Source organism: Pseudophryne corroboree, chromosome 9, assembly GCF_028390025.1.
Source record: "Pseudophryne corroboree isolate aPseCor3 chromosome 9, aPseCor3.hap2, whole genome shotgun sequence".
Classification (NCBI taxonomy): domain Eukaryota; kingdom Metazoa; phylum Chordata; class Amphibia; order Anura; family Myobatrachidae; genus Pseudophryne; species Pseudophryne corroboree.
Window position 1 is genome coordinate 184,226,494 of NC_086452.1, and position 25,885 is coordinate 184,252,378.

The window sequence follows — 25,885 nt, forward strand, 5'->3', positions numbered from 1 at the left end:
TGTGTGACTATGTATGTGAATAAGTGTGTAACTTTGTACAGTTTGTATGGGACTGTATTTGTATATACTGCATGTGTGACTGTACTGTATCATATGTATGTGTTTTGTGTGTGACTATGTATGTAAGTGTATGTGTGTGTGCCTATGGGCAGGACAGAGGCGTAACTAGGGTTTTCGGAGCCCAGGGCAAGATGAAGAGTGGCGCCCCCACCCAAAATAAAAAAATACCAGAAGTATGCAGCAAAAAATGGGCATGGTCACACACCAGAAGGGGTGTGGCCATGCACCAGAAGGGGTGCGGTCACTGAAAATGCCCCACAGTGCCAGTTACATGCCCCACAGTGCCAGTTACAATGCCCCACAGTGCCAGTTACAATGCCCCACAGTGCCCGATACATGCCCCACAGTGCCCAATATATGCCCCACAGTGCCCGTTACATGCCCCACTGTGCCAGTTACATGCCCCACTGTGCCAGTTACATGCCCCACTGTGCCAGGTACTATGCCCCACAGTGCCAGATACATGCCCCACAGTGCCAGTTACATGCCCTACAGTGCCAGTTACATTACCCCACAGTGCCAGTTACAATGCCCCACAGTGCCAGATACATGCCACACAGTGCCAGTTACATTGCCCCACAGTGCCAGTTACATTGCCCCACAGTGCCAGTTACATTGCCCCACTGTGCCAGTTACAATGCCCACTGTGCCAGTTACAATGCCCCACTGTGCCAGTTACAATGCCCCACGGTGCAAGTTACATGTCCTACAGTGCCAGTTACATGTCCTACAGTGCCAGTTACATTGCCCCACAGTGCCAGATACATTGCCCCACAGTGCCAGATACATTGCCCCACAGTGCCAGATACATGCCCCACAGTGCCAGATACATGCCCCACAGTGCCAGTTACATTGCCCCACAGTGCCTGACCCCCCCCCCCCCCCCGCTCACTCACCGCTTCTTCCCGTTCCCTTGTGGCTGTGCTATGTGAGGGGAGGAGAGCGCAGCGCTGTGCCTCTCCTGCCCCTCACCGTTCCAGGTCTCCGGCGGCGGCTATGTAGCGCCGGTTCGCTAGCCAATCAAAGCTTGCGGATTGGCAGCCAATCAGGAGCCAGTCCGCAAGCTCTGATTGGCTAATGCCACCAGAGACCGGACACACGCAGCGGTGCTGGCAGTGGCGGTGAGGGGAGGGAGAGACACTGTGCTCTCCTCCCCTCACATTGCGGCGTGACGGGGGCGAGTGGGGCATGATGCCCTGGCCGCCGGCAGCGCCCCCCTCTGCTGGGCCTGCCAAGGCACCCAGGGCATGTGCCCCGCTTGCCCTACCCTAGTTATGCCTCTTGGGCAGGATCAGATATACTAATGGCAAATGCCCCACAGTGCCAGTTACATGCCCCACAGTGCCAGTTACATGCCCCACAGTGCCAGTTACAATGCCCCACAGTGCCCGATACATGCCCCACAGTGCCCAATATATGCCCCACAGTGCCCATTACATGCCCCACTGTGCCAGTTACATGCCCCACTGTGCCAGTTACATGCCCCACTGTGCCAGTTACTATGCCCCACAGTGCCAGATACATGCCTCACAGTGCCAGTTACATGCCCTACAGTGCCAGTTACATTACCCCAGTGCCAGTTACAATGCCCCACAGTGCCAGTTACAATGCCCCACAGTGCCAGATACATGCCACACAGTGCCAGTTACATTGCCCCACAGTGCCAGTTACATTGCCCCACAGTGCCAGTTACAATGCCCCACAGTGCCAGTTACAATGCCCCACGGTGCAAGTTACATGTCCTACAGTGCCAGTTACATGTCCCACAGTGCCAGATACATTGCCCCACAGTGCCAGATACATTGCCCCACAGTGCCAGATACATTGCCCCACAGTGCCAGATACATGCCCCACAGTGCCAGATACATGCCCCACAGTGCCAGTTACATTGCCCTACAGTGCCTGACCCCCCAACCCCCCGCTCACTCACCGCTTCTTCCCGTTCCCTTGTGGCTGTGCTATGTGAGGGGAGGAGAGCGCAGCGCAGTGCCTCTCCTGCCCCTCACCGTTCCAGGTCTCCGGCGGCGGCTATGTAGCGCCGGTTCGCTAGCCAATCAAAGCTTGCGGATTGGCAGCATATCAGGAGCCAGTCCGCAAGCTCTGATTGGCTAATGCCTCCAGAGACCGGACACACGCAGCGCTGCTGGTGCTGACAGTGGCGGTGAGGGGAGGGAGAGACACTGTGCTCTCCTCCCCTCACATTGCGGCGTGACGGGGGCGAGTGGGGCATGATGCCCTGGCCGCCGGCGGCGCCCCCCTCTGCTGGGCCTGCCAAGGCACCCAGGGCATGTGCCCCGCTTGCCCTACCCTAGTTATGCCTCTTGGGCAGGATCAGATATACTAATGGCAAATGTGGTTTGACCGCATTCCCCATATAAAATTAGGAATATATTTATTAGCACTGGTCCACATTTCCACTTTCTATTTGCATTCCCCATATGCCCTTTATAGACTGTATTTTCTATAGGGGTATAACTGTGTGGTGTAACGTGAATAAGAGACACTACTGTGCGCTGTAATGTGAGTAATGAACACTACTGTGCGGTGTAATGTGATACTGTGTGGCATAATTTGAATTAGAAGTACTATTGTGTGGCTAAGCCCCTTCCCCACGAGGCCACATTCATTTTTTGACACGCCTTCCTTGTTTCAAATATATGTGTGTGTTTTGGGGGAGTGGGGGGGGGGGGGGGGGGGCAGACACTTTGCCAGGGGCGCTCGGACCCCTAGACACCCCTGAGTGCAACTAACAGTAGCATGCACCAGGCATAAATGGTGCCAAGTCCAGGCCGCAGCACATTTTATGTATACCAAGTCCCGCTAGGATCCAACGCCAGGATGATGACATTCATCCTCGTTTTAGATTCCAAAAATGGCACAGAGATCCGAGCAGGGACTCGGATCTCCTCAAAATCTGTAAGTTTGGGTGGGTTTGGTTTTCCAAAAACCAAACCTGCTCATCTCTAGTCACATGTGAAACATGAAGAAGATGCTCTTTCAGGCAAAATATAAACAGTTGATCACCTACTTCATATAAACTGAGCATTCTGTTGTGTATTCACACCAGATCAGTATTATTTTGTAAAGCATTACATGATTTAACTGGAGAAATAACCACAACTCAAATTTGATTTTGTGTTTAATAACATTAATTTAAATTACAGCAAGCCAGTGTCCAGAATATAATATACAGAGAATGATTGTGTATCATATTATGTGTGTGTGTATATATAATATATGTGTGTGTGTATATGTATATTATATATATATATATATATATATATATATAAAATTAAACACACACAGCAGCACTCGCCCGCTCCCCAACAGTATTTCTTTTCTCCTGTGCCCTCCAGACCCGGAACGATGTCACAGTAATACAGCTTGCAATACAGGCGGCACTCTGAGACTTTCTTTTAGTTGCATAAAGTGATTTAATGAAGTGGAATCAAATCTCACATCAACAGTTTCGGGGTCGCAGCCCCTTCGTCAGGATAACATGTTACAAACGTGCAAGTGTTTAAATACAGTGCATTTCAGAGGTCCTCCACAACGCCTCCAATCACGCTGCCCGGTTTCCGGTCATGTCTACCAAGAAGTGACAAAACACCTGTCCGGCCAGCAGTCGTGTTGGGGTTTAAACAGAAGTAACCATAGTAACCAAACGGCTCTATATTTAGAACTATATGTAAACAATATTAAATATTAACTTTACAAGCAATATAAATTGGCCACTTCTATAATAATACCTTAAACTTCATCAAATATCCTAAAAAAAACAATTATCCCTACCTAATATAATTTATACAATAAAAACATCTTATCCAGCATTTAGATAACCTACAGTGTTAGAAGCATTTATTACTGTAACCAGCCATGTTACCACTCCTTCAGCTGTTACATTCATTATATTATCACAAATGTTACAACACAAAAATGGCATACACTGCAATTATGTTACAAAAAACACCTGAGGTTCAAAGCCTCATTTAGTCCTTTAGGGAACTGTGTGTTTTAATTTAAAGATCCACATTGCTTCTTTCTGCAATAATTTTTTGGATCTGTCTCCTCCCCTGAGGGTTTTAGGAACCTGATCAATTATTTTATAACGCAGAGTTGCCATATTGTGTTTTGCTATTAGAAAATGCCTGGCCACAGGTTGATCACTGTGGCCAGTCTTAAAGGCTTCCCTAATGGCATATCTGTGTTGCGCCATCCTGATCTTAAATTCACAATCTGTTTTCCCCACATATGTCACACCACATGGGCAGGTGATTATATATACTACATATTTAGAATCACAAGATAATGGATATCGTATTAAGAATTTTTTTCCTGTGTGTGGATGCAAGAAAGTGTCTCCTGGACTCAAATAACTACACATAGGCCCTCATTCCGAGTTGTTCGCTCGCAAGGCGAATGTAGCAGAGTTACACACGCTAAGCCGCCGCCTACTGGGAGTGAATCTTAGCTTCTTAAAATTGCGACCGACGTACGCGCAATATTGCGATTACAAACGAGTTAGCAGTTTCAGAGTAGCTCCAGACTTACTCTGCCTGTGCGATCATTTCAGTGCTTGTCGTTCCTGGTTGACGTCACAAACACACCCAGCGTTCGCCCAGGCACTCCCACCGTTTCCCCGGCCACTCCTGCGTTTTTTCCGGAAACGGTAGCGTTTTCAGCCACACGCCCCTGAAACGCCGTGTATCCGCCCAGTAACACCCATTTCCTGTCAATCACATTACGATCGCCGGAGCGAAGAAAAAGCCGTGAGTAAAAATACTTTCTTCATAGTAAAGTTACTTGGCGCAGTCGCAGTGCGAACATTGCGCATGCGTACTAAGCGGATTTTCACTGCGATGCGATGAAAAATACCGAGCGAACAACTCGGAATGAGGGCCATAGTGCACCCACTGCAACGATAACATCCATTCTTACGTGTAAGGAGATGTGTTTTAGAAGTATTAAATCTAGATAAATCAGTCTTTACCACAATATCTCTTATACTGCTATTCCTGGAATAACTAAAAAAGCAGCTTGATACACTTTCCCCAGATCCTTATCTGAAGCCACTATAGGCCAGAGCTTAGTGACCTTTTTAGCTAATTGTTAGCTACTAGTATTATATTGTGTTACCCAAGGATACCTCCCCTTCAATTGCTTCTTAGTCAGTCCCTGGTTCAAAAGTTTGTCTCATGTCAGGCCTAATGCTTTTGTTCTAGCTTTTCCAAGCTCATTTACGGGATACCCTCTCTGAAGAAATTTCTCAAACATCTGATCATTTTTGTATGCTTTGTATGCTTTGTCTTATATATAGCATGGAAATCTGGCTATGGTGCTAGCCAGTGCCTCCTAAGCCATTTACCTCACTGCATGTTTATATATATATATATATATATATATATATATATATATATAGACAAAGGATACCCTATGGCGCTGTGTGGATATAAACTAAGCAAACCTCAAAGCAAGCCTCCTGTTAGGCGAGGCTCAAAAGATAGGGATATAAATAGACAGATCTGAGGGCGCTACGATTGGAACTATTAATCACATCAATCTGAATGACATGTAAAACATTAGAAAATCTCAGTTTTTAGTATTTATTAAATAAAAAGCTCACAATAATAAAAATCACAGTGAAGTTGTTCCAGATGTTGATTGATAAACGTTAAGATGATACAAAATTCTTTTTCGGCATGGGTCCAGGATGGACTTAGTGTTAATAATTATCCTTTATTCACAGCATATGGAGAACGATGGATACAGTACTTGGATAAATCCAACGCATTTCGTCCCTTTTTGGGACTTCCTCAGGGGTATAAAATCTAAACAATAAAATACAATAACTGAATAAAAATTCAGGCCAACTGGCTGTAGGCTTAGATCTAATGTAAATATAAATGCCAAGTGTTTTTGAAATAATCCTGAAGGGACATGGACCTCACTGTGTGTATCGGTAAAAACAGGTATAAAACCTATTAATGAGAGATGTTGCGTAGTGAGTCCAGAGCACCAGAACGTGACGCTGAAATAAGGTGTGGTTTGGAAATAGCCCCTAGCAGCCAACCTCCATTGTTTCACCCGTGTGGTCAGTTCACGCCTGCGTGACTATGGTTTCTTGGGCCCACGGTAGCCACGTTTGATGGGCGGATTAGGTCTGCCCAACTCCGATGCCCCCAGGTGTTAGAGTGAGACAAGGCGTGAACCGAGACAGGATAATAACAAGGGGACCTCTAACTAAAGCCAACAGAAGGCTAGGGGCTACTAACAACCCTAAAACTAAATATATGTGCGGCACGCCGCCAAAGGAAAAGAACAACAAAGGAAATGCTGTCCACACGCCGACACAATACTGTTGTGTACCGGCGGTGACAGCATATGCAGAACCCTCTGCAAAACACCAGTAACAAATATAACTAAAGAATACAGCGGCCTAGGTCGACGGACGCGGCAAAGCCGCTACTCACAAAACTGGTACAAATACTGGCAAACGGACAGGAACCACCAATGTAGCAGACACAGGCTCACAGAACCGGAGGACAAGCAGAATCCCAAACAACAGACCGGTGGACACCAAGAAGCCAGATACTCGATCAGGCACAGACAAAGCCACAGGACTTCTGGACAGGAACACTTCACGACAGACACTGGAACAGACACTGGATCAAGGCTGGAAGCAGCTAGACAGAAGCTGCTAGACAGAAACTCAGGAACTAGCTCAGAACTATCACCGGCATCTGTGTATTGCACTGAGCCAGAATATAACAGAGCCCTAATTAATTATGTCGTGCAGCTGCCCTGTTGCACGACTCCAAACTGACAAGATGCAATTAACAGACAGGTGAGGCCAAACACATGGAAACAGGCTGCAATTACACAGACTCACCACCGGCAGCAAACAAGAATCTTCTAAACCAGAGCAAAGGGAAATCCTGGCCTGCAAGAGAACTATAACATAAAATACATAAACGGAAAACAGGAATGAACCACTACCTGTGGTTCATAACAGTACCCTCTCCCTAAGGGTGGGCTCCGAACACCCCATGACACCCACGGGGAACAGAAACAGAAGTATAACATAAAATACATAACCAAAATGCAAAACAGGAATGAGCCACAGCCGTGGCTCATAACAATTAAATAAAACAGTGCATTTATGAGTAAAAAAACCTTTACAATAGGTCTCTAAAAATGGGTGAGGAGGAATGATGGAAGTGCGGGAGGGGAGGAATAATACATGCCAAGTGATTAAATTAGATGGCTTACTAACATGGTTCCATGCTTAAATGGAATCCATCTAATTCAGAATGCGGTCTGGTAAATGACCTATATTTATAAAGGATTATTTAGGGCTTAATCAATAAACTGGCTGTAAGGGAAGAATAATTTTTTATATACATTGATTTATTAATGTCAAAGAAAATGGCTCATAACAGTACCCCCCCCCCCTTGACCCCAAAATTCAGGTTTTCCAAAACAAGGTATACATTAATAAACCTGACACTGGACAAACAAACTAAGACAAGAAACAAAAACAAGCTGTGGCAACAGCTTGTAACAGTGCCCCCCCCCCCCCCCCCCCCCCCTGACGGAGGCCACTGGACACAAGACAAGGAAAAAAAACTTTTTTTTATATATATATATATACACCACAAGGCAAGAGTCAGCAATATTTCTTTTTCTTTTTCTTCCTTTTTACCCTGTGCTTGCTTGGCGACACCAGGAAAGGAAGAAATCTCTGGCTCAAAAAATTCTCCAAAACACATAGGTCGAGCAATCAGATGCTTCTTCCCTCTCCTACCAGAGTGCCCCGGCATATAAGAAACCTCATCAGTTTCAGAATCTGAGAACAGACCATAGATTGGTTCCATTCCCCTAGGTACTGAAACTTTAGAAGATTTCCTGTAGGGAGAAGACAGGAAAGCACATCCAGTAGCAATGGTAATAGGCTGTGATTTTTGTACTAACTGGCTGGAGTGCTTCACTGTGACCAAGTCATTACAGACCTTCCTCGAGGCTGTAAATTTCTGAACCCCACCTGGGGCAGTGGCCCTCGGAACCCCACCTGGGGCAGTGGCCCTCGGAACCCCACCTGGGGCAGTGGCCCTCGGAACCCCACCTGGGGCAGTGGCCTTCGGGCACCCCGCTGGGGCAGTGGCCTTCGGGCACCCCGCTGGGGCAGTGGCCTACGGGCACCCCGCTGGGGGCAGCTCCTCGGATTCTTTTACTGGGACCGGGCCATCAGCCTCCCTCTCTGGGACCGGGCCATCAGCCTCCCTCTCTGGGACCGGGCCGTCAGCCTCCCTCTCTGGGACCGGGCCATCAGCCTCTCTCTCTGAGTCGATAATTATCAAAACTTCTCCCGGGACTATGACCTCCGGGACTTTTGCTGAAGCTATAACCTTCAGAACCTCCACTAACGCTATGCCTCTTGAGTCCTTTCCTGGGGAAGCAACCTCTAGACTAGGGGTGGGCAAAATACGGCCCGCGGGCCGGATGCATCCCGAAAAGCGATCCTGCCTGGCCCGCTGCCCCCCACAAGTGCACAATGACAAGTGCGCTACAGCAGCTCTAACTTCCAAGCCGCACCGGGTGCCGCTGAGTCTGAGGAAAGCCTGGGTCATGCGTGCAGCGCGCCGGAATTTCTTGTGAAGTCAGGCACCAGCACTGGCGAATTTAGGGGATGGGGGGGGGGGGCATAAGTGCCAACACCCCCCCTAACACCCTGTGACAGCCACGCCTACTTAACAATGCTGCCGCTCCGGCCAGTCATCGCTCTAAGGCCGCTGCGGTCTCTGATTGGCTGTGAGCAGCATCAGAGTTGTGTCAGGCTGCTTCCTATTTGCGTTCCAGGCCTCTGTGTGGGCCAAGTGCAGTGTGAGTGGCTGCGGAGTGGCGGGAGCATGAGCTGTGATTGGAGACAATAGCAGAGACCAGCTGCTCTCCCTGGCCAGGCTGTCACTGAGCATCGGGGCGATGAACAAATCAAAAGAAGCTGTGGGTGCCGGGTGAGTTATAGCCCGGTGTTGGCGCTGCCCCACTTCTTTACTGTGCAGTGATGCTCTTAGTTGCTCACACCCCCAGTAATATGCGCACGTTACATATATATGTATTGTATATGTGTGTCATTTGTTCTCGTTCAGGAGTCCTGTTAAAATCAGACTTGTCCTGGAGGTGACATCAGGATGCTGGAGTAACCGGGGTAACATGGGGGTTTCTGTTATGTGGTTTTTTTTTATTATTAAAGTACTCTCTTACTGTCTACAGCCAACGGTATTATACTGTCATATCATATATATACACACACACACGTGTGTGTGTGTGTGTGTGTGTGTGTGTGTGTGTATATATATATATATATATATATATATAAAACATGGAGGTGGCAGTGGGACCTGCCTGGCGAGGGAAGGGGCAGGGTGCACAGTATGGGGTGGGTAGGGAGCTGACAACTGTGCCAACGGAGGGAGGAATAGGGGGAAATAGCTACTGTACCCAGGGAGAGGGAGGGAGGGGAACTTGTAATGGTGTCCAGGGAGGGTATTGTTAACAGCATTATACTGGATGCTGTTTGTTTGTTTTCAGCACTGTATTATTATTATTATTATTATTATTGGCTTATAGAGGTTTCTGTACCTGAATGAAGGCACTTTTGTTTGTTTGTTTATTTTAGACATTTGTATTTATTTTTGCCTGTCCCATTATGTGAATAATTAAAAATATATTGTATATTGGGGAAGGGGGGGGAGGGGAAAAATACAAAGGGAGGGGGGTACATATTCAAAGCAGGGCGGGGCGGCCCTCGAATATTTACCGGAGAGTGTTAGGTGGCCCCCCAGCTGAAATAATTGCCCACCCCTGCTCTAGACCCTTCTCTGGGGCTGAGTCTCTCGAGACCCCACTTGGGGATATTACTTCAAAGATCCCTTCTGGGGTTTTGCTTCTCGAGTTCCCTTCTAGAACTATGGTTTTAGATACCCTTTCTGGGGTTGCGCTTTTCAAGTCCCTACCTGGGGTAACAGCTTCTGAGACCCCTTCTGGTATTGACACCTGAGCTATTATATTCGATGTCCCTCTATGACTCTGGGCATCTGGTACCGCTCCAGGACTCTGGGCATCGGGTACCGCTCCAGGACTCTGGGCATCGGGTACCGCTCCAGGACCCTGGGCATCGGGTACCGCTCCAGGACCCTGGGCATCGGGTACCGCTCCAGGACCCCGGGCATCGGGTACCGCTCCAGGACCCCGGGCATCGGCTACCGCTCCAGGACCCCGGGCATCGGCTACCGCTCCAGGACCCCGGGCATCGGCTACCGCTCCAGGACCCCGGGCATCGGGCACCACTCCAGGGGTTTGCAACTCTGCTTCAACAGGAAAATCAAGAGAGGAGAGAAACATTCTCCTTTGGTTCCTGAATCTATAATAGGGCTCCCTAGCCCAAGGACCCCAATTATTGGACAGAGTGCTTTTTAGTGTGGGTTGTGTGACAAGTACCTCTGCCACAGCAGAGATAGGAGTAGGTCTTGTATCCTGACTCAACTTGGCCAGAGGGCAGGACTTGTCGCCACACTTTTGCTTGCGCAACTCACAGGTCTGCAGATAGTGGCCTAAACCCCCACAATATAGGCATAAATTTAAGTTTCTGCGACGCAGACGCTTCTCTTCTGAGAGCCTGGGCCGCAGAAAACTTTTAACATTTTTCTCTCCAACTGAACCTGAGGATTCTCTTGTCACCATATTGTGAGCAAAAGTCTCTTCAGAGATAGATGTACTCTCAACAACTTCTGGCAAGATAAGCAAAATTTTGGCCAGAAGGTTTTGCAGTTGCTTTAAGGATTGCTGCAAAACTTCCAGCCGCTCAGGTTTCAAAGCACTGAAAGCAGAGTTCAGGGCTGAGAGAGATGCCTGCAGGGCTTGCATAGTAGGCATAGGAGGATTTCAAAATAGACAAGACTAGACATGATTCTAAGACCAGATTCTAGACACGATTCTAAGACCAGATTCTAGACACGATTCTAAGACAAGATTCTAGACACGATTCTAAGACAAGATTCTAGACACGATTCTAAGACAAGATTCTTAGACAAGTTTCTAGACTGGATTCTAGACTGGATTCTAGACAGGATTCTAGACTGGATTCTAAACTGGATTCTAGACTTGACAAGACAAGACTGGACTGGGTTCTGCACATTGAATTCTAGACAGGACTGGATTCTAAACACCGGACTGGATTCTGCACACTGAGTTCTAGACAGGACTGGATTCTAGACAGGACTGGACCAAAAAAGAAAAAACTACTATTTAGCTTTCTTTCTTTTTTGCTGTATGGCCGGTGATAATGTTACGTTCCTGGTGCTCAGAACAAGAGAGATGTTGCGTAGTGAGTCCAGAGCACCAGAACGTGATGCTGAAATAAGGTGTGGTATGGAAATAGCCACTAGCAGCCTACCTCCAATGTTTCACCCGTGTGGTCAGTTCACGCCTGCGTAACTATGGTTTCTTGGGCCCACGGCAGCCGCGTTTGAAGGGCGGATTAGGTCTGCCCAACTCCGATGCCCCCAGGTCTTAGAGTGAGCAAGGCGTGAACCGAGACAGGATAATAACAAGGGGACCTCTAACTAAAGCAAACAGAAGGCTAGGAGCTACTAACAACCCTAAAACTAAATATATGTACGGCACGCCGCCAAAGGAAAAGAACAACAAAGGAAATGCTGTCCACACGCCGACACAATACTGTTGTGTACCGGCGGTGACAGCATATGCAGAACCCTCTGCAAAACACCAGTAACAAATATAACTAAAGAATACAGCGGCCTAGGCCGACGGACGTGGCAAAGCCGCTACTCATGAAACTGGTACAAATACTGGCAAACGGACAGGAACCACCAATGTAGCAGACACAGGCTCACAGAACCGGAGGACAGGCAGAATCCCAAACGACAGACCGGTGGACACCAAGAAGCCAGACACTCGATCAGGCACAGACAAAGCCACAGGACTTCTGAACAGGAACGCTTCACGGCAGGACACTGGATCAGACACTGGATCAGACACTGGATCAAGGCTGGAAGCAGCTAGACAGAAGCTGCTAGACAGAAACCCAGGAACTAGCTCAGAACTATCACCGGCGTCTGTGTATTGCACTGAGCCAGAATATAACAGAGCCCTAATTAATTATGTTGTGCAGCTGCCCTGTTGCACGACTCCAAACTGACAAGATGCAATTAACAGACAGATGAGGCCAAACACATGGAAACAGGCTGCAATTACACAGACTCACCACCGGCAGCAAACAAGAATCTTCTAAACCAGAGCAAAGGGAAATCCTGGCCTGCAAGAGAACTATAACATAAAATACATAAACGGAAAACAGGAATGAACCACTACCTGTGGTTTATAACAGTACCCTCTCCTTAAGGGTCGGCTCCGAAACACCCCATGACACCCACGGGGAACAGAAACAGAAGTATAACATAAAATACATAACCAAAATGCTAAACAGGAATGAGCCACAGCCGTGGCTCATAACAATTAAATAAAACAGTGCATTTATGAGTAAAAAAACCTTTACAGTAGGTCTCTAAAAATGGGTGATGAGGAATGATGGAAGTGCGGGAGGGGAGGAATAATACATGCCAAGTGATTAAATTAGATGGCTTACTGACATGGTTCCATGCTTAAATGGAATCCATCTAATTCAGAATGTGGTCTGGTAAATGACCTATATTTATAAAGGATTATTTAGGGCTTAATCAATAAACTGGCTGTAAGGGAAGAATAATTTTTTATATACATTGTTTTATTAATGTCAAAGAAAATGTTTCAATACATACCGGACTTAAGTATAGATAAAGTCTAACTCTGACTCTATATGGATAGCTAGTGACCAACTTTGTACAATAACCGCTCCACATTAAGTAGACCTAGGATAGTTGATGAGCAGTTTTCAGTAAATAAGTACCTTAATGGTACCCCAATCAACATACAAAATTGTTTTTATATATATGAAACATATTTCAATAATTGGCATTTATGTTAGCATTAGTATTTTGTAATGAAAATACCAGGTGTTAATCGAAAAGTAAATCGATAATTATTTAGCATAACCAATTAATTAATAAAGTTACCAGATCTTAATTACAGAATGATTTTAGGCATAACCAAGAACAACATATTAATTCATTATAAAAATGCCCTGTGTATATAAATACAAATACCACTAACTTATCACAAAACCTCCTGAACCATAAGGACTAGAAACTTGAGCTTTGGACAGCAGACTGTTTTTGTGATGTAGGTACTCATTAAGAAGGGGTTTTTCAAATTTCCACCCACAAAGGGGTTGAAAGATGTGAGATGATTATTGGGAATTCCTCCCTCACAGAGGAGAGTTAAGGCAGCCCACCCAGCTGGTGCTATAAAGAATGCATGGTGCCTGCGATACCAGTTGCGGAGGGGGGGCACAATGCTCTGTTCCTGGACTTCCTTGCCAGGGGCAGTTGCACAGCAGTCCATTATTCAAATAGGGGAGCCACATCAACTGCTACCCCTAAGCACTGTCAAATATCGCTGTGTGTGGCTCCCCTATGTGAATAGTGGACTGCTCTACAACTGCCACTGGCAAGGAAGTCCAGCATTATGGTTCAGGAGATTTTGTGAGGAGTCAGTGGTATTTGCCTTTTATATATAGATTTCAGGTAAAAGTACTTAACCAACCTATTTCCAGTCAGGAGAGGATAGTGTCTCAATTATCAAAGGTTAACCTGTCACTTGAACTAAACATTGCCGAGCCTCTCAGAGAGCAATAGGAGGAAAGGAGCTAGATATTTTCTCTTTTAAATGCATTACAGCAGGCCTGGCCATCCTTTGGCTCTCCAGTTGTTGTGAAACTACAAGTCCCAGAATGCCCTGCTACATTTTTGCTATTAGGAAATGCTAAATCTGTTGCAGAGCATGCTAGGATGTGTAGTTTCACAACAGCTGGAGAGCTATATATAATATTGTTTTATTTACATAGCCGATCGGTCATTGAGTATCCCTGTATTTTACCTCACCTATGTAATATATTTTGCAGGTATACCTTAGCAGCAGAAAAGGAGTATGGGTTCTTCGGCGTCTGGGTAAAGGAGGATTGCCTTTTGATTTGATATTCATTCGTCGCTACAAGACTTGGATCCAAAACATTTTGCCACCAGCTGTATCCCGATGGATGATTAAAAAATATATGAATGATCAATTTGACCATGGATTGTACAACATAGAACCTCAGGGGTAAATTATAGTTTGGGGAATAGCTCACCAGGACATAAATCTGAAGTTATTTCTAGAGAATGCTGTGTGGATTCAGCCAATGTTTTCAGATTTAAAGCTAAAATTAAGTCTATAAAGAGGGAAATGAGGTGAAAGGAGCAAGCCTACATACAGATGTTCTCCTTTACCTAGTGTTTTAGCACCATATGGTGTGAGAGACTTGGCAAGACTCAGACGCTATAGCATAAGTAGTGATTCCCGCACACTGGGGCATATGTATTAACCTGGAGAAGGCATAAGGAAGTGATAAACCAGTGATATGTGCAAGGTGATAATGGCACCAGCCAATCTGCTCCAATATGTAAATTAACAGTTAGGATCTGATTGGCTGCTGCCATTATCACCTTGCACATATCACTGGTTTCTCACTTCCTTATGCCTTTTCCAGGTTAATACATCTGCCCCACTATTTCTTAAGTTTTGCACATTATTAGCATGCATACAAAGTCACATGCCATAAGGAGCTATTTGAGTATAGGTGTATTACAGATGATTTAAGCAGCAAATTTCTATGAATAGAATACCATTATAACTAACCTGTAATATTTGGGAAAACAATAAATAGGAGCAAGGGATGGTTTTTATTTACACTATTAGAAGAATACAAGTGTTTTTTACCCTCTGCTCCTCTTTAATGGATTCAGTATTGTTAATGGTTACATCCTAAATTAGTAACCAGGGGGATATTTAATTAGCTGTGGAGCAATTAAATTAACAGGGATTACCCAGCGCCTGATTGCCTTATTGTGGACTGAACCTCACAGTAAACAGAATCAGTGTGATTCCATGCCTAAAATCCTGATTTTTAGATGCAGGAAAAAGGCATTTAATTGAATATCATTTCCCCGCACCATAAGGATTTAGCCGGCAATAAGGGTCTAAAATGCTGTCTATCCATTAGCATTTCTCTATTAAGTTTTTAGTGTAACAAAATCTTATTATTCAAAAACCAAGAAAACTAAATTTAATATTCATTTCAATGCTAACAGCAGTGTAGTTTGTCTATATGGTACATACATTTCTAGGCATTGAGAGGTCATCGGTTAATGAGTAATTGATGTATTTCAGTAACACTGAAGCACGGTAGCACTACTAAACTATTGTCAATTTTGCAGTATTTATTTCTAGAACTGGACACATGCATTGGTAGCAATAACTGCAAATTGAGACCATAGGTTTGGGTGTGGTCTAAGATTATCAGTGTATGGGGATTATCTAAATGAAATTGATCAGGTAATTTTTGTGTATGCTTGAAAATCTGGTCAGCAAATCGATGTCTGTCTACGCGTGGGTGTGGTCCTCTACTACACTTATTCAATACAATTGCTTCTCCCAAGAACCAAATCGTTTGAGCTGTTCAGTTTAATTATTCACATGTAAGGTTCTATTTTTAACTCCTCTAGTGGCTTGGGGCTTTAACCAGGCTGTAGTATTAGCCCCTTTGCTCTAACATAACAGCAACCAACGCCAGAAGTACAAATCTTTTATATTTTAGTGACTATCTGTACACATTATTTACTATTCTTAGTGAATAAAAACCATATACAGTAATTTGCTTAACTGATTAATAGACTATTACATTACTCTTACACATTTAATTCTAAGTTTTTTTAAGGACGTTAACATATATAATTTTTTTTTTTTATAGAATAAAGTGGAAGGAACCTCTGGTGAATGAAGAGTTTCCAAGCCGTGTTCTATCTGGCTCAATTATTGTCAAGGATGGAGTGACAGCATTTACCGAGACATCAGCCCATTTTGAAGACAGTTCTGTTGTGGACAACCTTGATGTTGTCATACTTGCAACAGGATATAAATACAGCTTCCCTTTTCTGGATGACTCTGTTGTGAAGATTGACGAAACCAAAGGATCTTTGTACAAAAAGATTATTCCTTTGGGCATAGAAAAGCCCACAATAGGATTCATTTCCTTTATTCTCCCAATTGGACCAGTCATGGTCATTGCTGAACTTCAGTCTCGATGGACTGCAAGACTTTTTAAAGGTAAAACTTTGATTATTTACCAAACTTAAAGGAGAGGTATATAATATAAAGCTAAAATATGGTAATAATCAATATCTGAATATTTTTGTTAATTTTTTTAGGATTACACAAACTTCCAAGTTCAGAAGAAATGAAAGAAGAAATGAAAATGGATGAAAAACAGAGAGAGAAATGGTAAGTTAAGAAAAAAATATTTAATAGCTAGAAAATATATTAATTATATTAACTTTACTGTAAAGAAATATGGATATAACAATTCTCTGAGTAGCAGACAGAAAGGAATATTCTGCACAGAAAGTTTTAATTCCATAATTGAATGAATATATCTGTAAAGACCAATTATTAGGAATAATCATTATATTATATAAAAAAAAAAAAGTAACCACTATCTAGATTTAATATATTAAAACGCCATCCGGGGTACACTACTGGGTAGATTTACTTTAAAAAACAGCATTTATTAAGTAATAGCTGAATACCTGTGCTTCGCTATGGAATTTCAAGTATTTCCATGCGTATAACTTTAATTTTGAAGAACTTCCCGGTAAACTACATTTTTAGTCTTTCCTTCAGGCTGTCAGAGGAGCTGACTCTGGAACAGGCAACATACCATGGGAGAAGCAGTCACTCCTCTGATAAACACCAGCCACTTTGAACCTCTGCTCCTGAGCATTGTTAATGGTCATGGCATAGTAGACCTGTACTGGGAACTGCGGCTGTAAGGACTGGAAATGGTAGTCTGATGGGATCAGAGGAATTCTCGGAATGAAGACAGTTTCAGGTGCATGCTAAAGAAGCCCATAACAATCGTCCAATTTAAAATGAAACACAAATCGACATTAGTAGTAAAAGAATCGTTAAAAAAAAATTTTAAACATAGATTTACATGCAGCTAAAAATATATACACCTACTTAGGCACTTACTTTGGTATCGTTTGTATGCAAAAACCAAATCTAAATCTTATCTTGATTAAGAGATAATTAACAATTTATATATATATATATATATATATATATATATATACATACACATACACAGTTGTGCTCATAAGTTTACATACCCTAGCAGAATTTGTTTTTTTCTGGCCATTTGTAAGAGAATATGAATGATAACTCATAAACTTTTCTTTCACTCATGGTTAGTGTTTGGGTGAAGCCATTTATTGTCAAACAACTGTTTACTCTTTATAAATCATAATGACAACAGAAACTACCCAAATGACCCTGATCAAAAATGTACATACCCCAGTTCTTAATACCGTGTATTGCCCCCTTTAACATCAATGACAGCTTGAAGTATTTTGTGGTAGTTGTGGATGAGGCTCTTTATTTTCTCAGATGGTAAAGCTGCCCATTCTTCTTGGCAAAAGGCCTCCAGTTCCTGTAAATTCTTGGGCTCTCTTGCATGAACTGCACGTTTGAGATCTCCCCAGAGTGGCTCAATGATATTGAGGTCAGGAGACTGAGATGGCCACTCAAGAACCTTCACTTTTTTCTACTGTAGCCAATGACAGGTCGACTTGGCCTTGTGTTTTGGATCATTGTCATGTTGGAATGTCCAAGTACGTCACATGCGCAGCTTCCGGGCTGATGAGTGCAAATTTTCCTCCAGTATTTTCTGATAACATGCTGCATTCATCTTGCCATCAATTTTGACCAAGTTTCCAGTGCCTTTATAGCTCACACATCCCCAAAACATCAGCGATCCACCTCCGTGTTTCACAGTAGGAATGGCGTACCTTTCATCATTGGCCTTGTTGACAAATGTAACGTTTATGGTTGTGGCCAAAAAGTTCAATTTTGGTCTCCTCACTCCAAATGACTTTGTTCCAGAAGTTTTGAGGCTTGTCTCTGTGCTGTTTGAAGTATTGTAAGCGGGATGCTTTGTGGCATTTACGTAGTAATGGCTTTCTTCTGGCAACTCGACCATGCAGCCCATTTTTCTTCAAATGCCTCCTTATTGTGCATCTTAAAACAACCTCACCACTTTTTTTCAGAATGTCCTGTATTTCAGCTGAAGTTATTTGTGGATTTTTCTTTGCATCCCGAACAATTTTCCTGGCAGTTGTGGCTGAAATTTTTGTTGGTCTACCTGACCGTGATTTGGTTTCCACAGAATCCCTAATTTTCCACTTCTTAATTAGTGTTTGAACACTGCTGATTGGCATTCTCAATTGCTTGGATATCTTTTTATATCCCTTTCCTGTTTTATACAGTTCAATTACATTTCCCGCAGATCCTTTGACAATTCTATTGCTTTCCCCATGACTCAGAATCCAGATACGTCAGTGCAGCACTGGATGAAAGATGCAAGGGTCTTTCAGTAGTCCAGAAACTCACTGACCTTTTATACACACACACACACACACACACACACACACACACACACACACACACACACACACACACACACACACCACAGGTGAGGATGGTTACCTTTAGTAGCTATTCAAACCAGTTTGTGTCAACTTGTGTGCATGTTATCAGGCCAAAATCTCCAGGGTATGTAAACTTTTGATCAGGGTCATTTGGGTAGTTTCTGTTGTCATTATGATTTAAAAAGAGTAAACACAGTTGTTTGACAATAAATGGCTTCACCCAACCACTAACCATGAGTGAAAGAAAAGTTTATGAGTTATCATTCATATTCTCTGCCAAATGGCCAGAAAATCACAAATTCTGCTAGGGTATGTAAACTTATGAGCACAACTGTATGTATAATATAAAAATAAATTTCACCCCTTTGGGGTGGACTTTTGAAACATCCCTTCTTAGTGTATGCCTACTTCACAAAGCTAATGTCCAAATTTCAAGTTTCCAGTCTTCATGGTTCCGGAGATTTCGTGATGAGTCAGTGAGTCACTCAGTAATATTTGGCTTTAACATACGTAGATAGTCTAAAAATCTGGGGGTAGAGTAATGTAGAAGTAAGTACTCAAAAATGGATGGTTTTAAAAGCAATGTTTTAAGTAAAATATGGGTAGTCGTATAAATCTGTAAAGCAGTTAAATAAAAAATAAAATATATGTATGCATCTGTATAAATATATATATTTATACACATAGTAAAAAGGAAAACTGGCACTGGGCTGTGTTTCTAAATTAATACATGATATGGATGGATTTAACAATTATATTTTAATACATTTAAAAAAAGCATGATAAAAACTGTATAAACGATGCAGAGAATCATTCGATAAATATTCTGCCACATAAATTCTGCAATATGATCCTGGACTTAAGCTTTGAGCAATGTTTCCAAAGGACACTTGGAATAAACAGCTGGTATTGCCCAGTTGTGGTTGATGCAGAGTCCACACAGAGTTTTTTTTACAGTAGATCAGCATGCAGGCTTGCTGTGGGGTATCCACTAGGGTTCCAACTGTATGCTGTAGTCACAAGATGAATTGTCCAAAACTCCCCAAAAACAGTTAACAATAGTCCATCTCTGGATCCTTGGTCAGGGTTCCTGACAAAGCTGGGTGGCCATGCCCAGAGAAATGCATCAAGATTCCCAAATTGCCTACACATACTTTCCTTTGATTACTAAGGATACAGATATGGACTATTGTTAACTGCTTCTGGTGAGTTTTGGATAACTGGTGAGTTACAGCATGGTAAAAACGGGCTGCAATAGGATAGCCCGATAGTGTTATCAGGCTGAAAAGCCTGTTATTACCGTGTAGTAATTCACTGCACCTAATAGGATATTGACCATAATCTCAATTTAATTTATTCATGCACTAACAGTGCAGTTTATCCAAATGTATTGGGTGTCATCAGTACACGTAATCTCTCTCTCTCTCTCTCTCTCTCGTATAGTTATCCTTCAAAATTTGCAGGCTACACTGCAAAGAAAAGGAGGTTTCTCCATGTCATCTTTGTCTCAATCTGCCAACGTGTAGTGATAGAGTCTTTTCTGGTTTCTGCCACTTCTGGAGCTCTACTCCAATGACCGGGCATGTTCTAAGGGCACTAGCAAACAGAGGGGCAGATGTATTAAGCCTGGAGAAGGGATAAAGACGTGATAAGTGCAAGGGGATAACACACCAGCCATTCATCTCCTGTCACTTTTCAAAGCTGTAATGATTGGCTGATGCGTTATCACCTTGCACTTATCACTGCTTTTATCGCTTCTTTATCCCTTCTCCAAGTTAATACATCTGCCCCAGAGTTCCATCCGGAACAAAGGCTCTGCACCAGGAAAAGTGCGTGAATATCAGGTTGTGGCTCTGTGTTCTTGGGATATATAGTATAGAGAGTATTTTTTTTTTTCTGTATCCAGGGAAGATGGTATGGATTTATCTGGTACTGTGTACAGCCACATAAGAGAGCAAGCTTTAGCGTCGTAATGCTGCTGGGCAGGTGCTTATAGGATAGTTGTCATTTTCAGTAGAAATAGGAGAGTAGTTAAGCCCAAAGGCAGACTGGGATTTGGGGCCTTAATTTGGAATCCTATTTGTAATGGTCTCACAACTCAATCCCTCAATCAATCCCTCCCCCAAATGTTTTCCTTTGGGGGGAGGGATTAATTAAGATTAGGTAAAGCAAGAAGTGCTTTTTGCTACTTTGCAGAGTGGGATGCCCGTAGATTGTATCTCCTGGTAGAAGAGTCATCTCAAAGTCTGTTCGCCATATTAGCCAGTTAACCTGACCCTCTGGTCCTCTTTATTTTAAAGCTCTACAATCTTTATTGTTTTTCTTCAAACTAATTAAAAAGGGTTAAGTTCATGCAACCTATTATAAAACGGTAAAATAATGTAAAACTAATACTTGTCCTAATGCAATAGCATAATGTGTGTACATAAAAGTAATGATGAATTTCCCATTAGCCACAAGAGGCATGTGTCTAGGGGTGCCACTTGCTGGGGTGCAGCACTTGGCTACTTGTTTATATATGGTCAGTCTGAAATTTACCAGTAACAACTAGTGATGAGCGGGTTCGGTTCCTCGAAAACCGAACCCCCCCGAACTTCACCCATTTAACACGGGTCCGAGGCATACTCGGATTCTCCCGTATGGCTCGGTGAACCCGAGCGCGCCCGAACGTCATTATCCCGCTGTCGGATTCTCGCGAGATTTGGATTCAATACAAGCAGCCGCGCGTCGCCGCCATTTTCACTCGTGCATTGGAAATGTTAGGGAGAGGACGTGGCTGGCGTCCTCTCCGTTTATTGTTGAACTTGATTGTGCTTTATTGCTTAATTGTGGGGAGGACTGGGGAGCAGCTGTATAATATAGGAGGAGTACAGTGCAGAGTTTTGCTGATCAGTGACCACCAGTTTTATCCGTTGTCTGCCTGAAAAAAACGCTCCTTATCTGTGCTCAATGTGCTGCATATATCTGTGCTCACACTTCTTAATTGTGGGGACTGGGGAGCAGCTGTATTATATAGAAGGAGTACAGTGCAGAGTTTTGCTGACAGTGACCACCAGTATACGTTGTCTGCCTGAAAAACACTCCATATCTGTGCTCAGTGTGCTGCATATATCTGTGCTCACACTGCTTTATTGTGGGCACTGGGGACCATCAGTATATTATATAGGAGGAGTACAGTGCAGAGTTTTGCTGACCAGTGACCACCAGTATACGTTGTCTGCCTGAAAAACACTCCATATCTGTGCTGCATTGTAGTATATAGTAGGAGTACAGTGCATAATTTTGCTGACCACCAGTATATAATATATAGGAGTACGGTACAGAAGGCCACTGCTGTACCTACCTCTGTGTCGTCAAGTATACTATCCATCCATACCTGTGGTGCATTTCAGTTTTGCACAGTTTGCTGACCACCAGTATATAATATATATAGCAGTACGGTATAGTAGGCCACTGCTGTACCTACCTCTGTGTCGTCAAGTATACTATCCATCCATACCTGTGGTGCATTTCAGTTTTGCACAGTTTGCTGACCACCAGTATATAATATATATAGCAGTACGGTACAGTAGGCCACTGCTGTACCTACCTCTGTGTCGTCAAGTATACTATCCATCCATACCTGTGGTGCATTTCAGTTTTGCACAGTTTGCTGACCACCAGTATATAATATATATAGCAGTACGGTATAATAGGCCACTGCTGTACCTACCTCTGTGTCGTCAAGTATACTATCCATCCATACCTGTGGTGCATTTCAGTTTTGCACAGTTTGCTGACCACTAGTATATAATATATATAGCAGTACGGTACAGTAGGCCACTGCTGTACCTACCTCTGTGTCGTCAAGTATACTATCCATCCATACCTGTGGTGCATTTCAGTTTTGCACAGTTTGCTGACCAGCAGTATATAATATATATAGCAGTACGGTACAGTAGGCCACTGCTGTACCTACCTCTATGTCGTCAAGTATACTATGCATCCATACCTGTGGTGCATTTCAGTTGTGCGCAGTATATATAGTAGTAGGCCATTGCTATTGATACTGGCATATAATTCCACACATTAAAAAATGGAGAACAAAAATGTGGAGGTTAAAATAGGGAAAGATCAAGATCCACTTCCACCTCGTGCTGAAGCTGCTGCCACTAGTCATGGCCGAGACGATGAAATGCCATCAACGTTGTCTGCCAAGGCCGATGCCCAATGTCATAGTAGAGAGCATGTAAAATCCAAAAAACAAAAGTTCAGTAAAATGACCCAAAAATCAAAATTGAAAGCGTCTGATGAGAAGCGTAAACTTGCCAATATGCCATTTACGACACGGAGTGGCAAGGAACGGCTGAGGCCCTGGCCTATGTTCATGGCTAGTGGTTCAGATTCACATGAGGATGGAAGCACTCATCCTCCCGCTAGAAAAATGAAAAGACTTAAGCTGGCAAAAGCACAGCAAAGAACTGTGCGTTCTTCGAAATCACAAATCCCCAAGGAGAGTCCAATTGTGTCGGTTGCGATGCCTGACTTTCCCAACACTGGACGGGAAGAGCTTGCGCCTTCCACCATTTGCACGCCCCCTGCAAGTGCTGGAAGGAGCACCCGCAGTCCAGTTCCTGATAGTCAAATTGAAGATGTCACTGTTGAAGTACACCAGGATGAGGATATGGGTGTTGCTGGCGCTGGGGAGGAAATTGACAAGGAGGATTCTGATGGTGAGGTGGTTTGTTTAAGTCAGGCACCCGGGGAGACACCTGTTGTCCGTGGGACGAATATGGCCATTGACATGCCTGGTCAAAATACAAAAAAAATCACCTCTTCGGTGATGCGGACAACAGGTGTCAAGCCGTGTGTTGCCTTTGTCAAGCTGTAATAAGTAGGGGTAAGGACGTTAACCACCTAGGAACATCCTCCCTTATACGTCACCTGGACCGCATTCGTCAGAAGTCAGTGACAAGTTCAAAAACTTTGGGTGACAGCGGAAGGAGTCCACTGACCACTAAATCCCTTCCTCTTGTAACCAAGCTCCTGCAAACCACACCACCAACTCCCTCAGTGTCAATTTCCTCCTTACCCAGGAAAGCCAATAGTCCTGCAGGCCATGTCACTGTCAAGTCTGACGAGTCCTCTCCTGCCTGAGATTCCTCCGATGCATCCTTGAGTGTAACGCCTACTGCTGCTGGCGCTGCTGTTGTTGCTGCTGGGAGTCGATCGTCATCCCAGAGGGGAAGTCGGAAGACCACTTGTACTACTTCCAGTAAGCAATTGACTGTTCAACAGTCCTTTGCGAGGAAGATGAAATATCACAGCAGTCATCCTGCTGCAAAGCAGATAACTCAGGCCTTGGCAGCCTGGGCGGTGAGAAACGTAGTTCCGGTATCCACCGTTAATTCAGAGGCAACTAGAGACTTGATTGAGGTACTGTGTCCCCGGTACCAAATACCATCTAGGTTCCATTTCTCTAGGCAGGCGATACCGAAAATGTACACAGACCTCAGAAAAAGAGTAACCAGTGTCCTAAAAAATGCAGTTGTACCCAATGTCCACTTAACCACGGACATGTGGACAACTGGAGCAGGGCAGACTCAGGACTATATGACTGTGACAGCCCACTGGGTAGATGTATTGCCTCCCGCAGCAAGAACAGCAGCGGCGGCACCAGTAGCAGCATCTCGCAAACGCCAACTCGTTCCTAGGCAGGCTACGCTTTGTATCACCGCTTTCCAGAAGAGGCACACAGCTGACAACCTCTTATGGAAACTGAGGAACATCATCGCAGAATGGCTTACCCCAATTGGACTCTCCTGGGGATTTGTGACATCGGACAACGCCACCAATATTGTGCGTGCATTACATCTGGGCAAATTCCAGCACGTCCCATGTTTTGCACTTACATTGAATTTGGTGGTGCAGAATTATTTAAAAAACGACAGGGGCGTGCAAGAAAAGCTGTCGGTGGCACGAAGAATTGCGGGCCACTTTCGGCATTCAGCCACCGCGTGCCGAAGACTGGAGCACCACCAAACATTCCTGAACCTGCCCTGCCATCATCTGAAGCAAGAGGTGGTAACGAGGTGGAATTCAACCCTCTATATGCTTCAGAGGATGGAGGAGCAGCAAAAGGCCATTCAAGCCTATACATCTGCCCACGATATAGGCAAAGGAGGGGGAATGACCCTGACTCAAGCGCAGTGGAGAATGATTTCAACGTTGTGCAAGGTTCTGCAACCCTTTGAACTTGTCACACGTGAAGTCAGTTCAGACACTGCCAGCCTGAGTCAGGTCATTCCCCTCATCAGGCTTTTGCAGAAGAAGCTGGAGACATTGAAGGAGGAGCTAAAACAGAGCGATTCCGCTAGGCATGTGGGACTTGTGGATGGAGCCCTTAATTTGCTTAACCAGGAGTCACGGGTGGTCAATCTGTTGAAATCAGAGCACTACATTTTGGCCACCATGCTCGATCCTAGATTTAAAACCTACGTTGTATCTCTCTTTCCGGCAGACGCAAGTCTGCAGAGGTTCAAAGACCTGCTGGTGAGAAAATTGTCAAGTCAAGCGGAACGTGACCCGTCAACATCTCCTCCTTCACATTCTCCCGCAACTGGGGGTGCGAGGAAAAGGCTAAGAATTCCGAGCCCACCCGCTGGCGGTGATGCGGGGCAGTCTGGAGCGAGTGCTAACATCTGGTCCGGACTGAAGGACCTGCCAACGATTACTGACATGTCGTCTACTGTCACTGCAAAAGATTCTCTCACCATTGAAAGAATGGTGGAGGATTATATGAGTGACCGCATCCAAGTAGGCACGTCAGACAGTCCGTACGTATACTGGCAGGAAAAAGAGGCAATTTGGAGGCCCTTGCACAAACTGGCTTTATTCTACCTAAGTTGCCCTCCATCCAGTGTGTACTCCGAAAGAGTGTTTAGTGCAGCCGCTCACCTTGTCAGCAATCGGCGTACGAGGTTACTTCCAGAAAATGTGGAGAAGAAGATGTTCATCAAAATGAATTATAATCAATTCCTCCGTGGAGACATTCGCCAGCAGCAATTGCCTCCAGAAAGTTCACAGGGACCTGAGATGGTGGATTCCAGTGGGGACGAATTAATAATCTGTGAGGAGGGGGATGTACACAG

General features: G+C 44.3%; 1 protein-coding gene across 2 annotated transcripts in view; it reads left to right on the forward strand.

Moving 5' to 3' along the window:
* LOC134957820 (dimethylaniline monooxygenase [N-oxide-forming] 2-like) overlaps window positions 1-25,885 on the forward strand; it is a 213,793-nt gene that overhangs the window by 153,763 nt on the left and 34,145 nt on the right. For both annotated transcript variants that reach the window (XM_063940009.1, XM_063940008.1), the window contains exons 6-8: window positions 14,138-14,334; window positions 16,022-16,377; window positions 16,479-16,551. In XM_063940009.1, coding sequence (XP_063796079.1) covers window positions 14,138-14,334; window positions 16,022-16,377; window positions 16,479-16,551 — 626 coding nt within the window. The remainder of the gene's footprint in view (window positions 1-14,137; window positions 14,335-16,021; window positions 16,378-16,478; window positions 16,552-25,885) is intronic.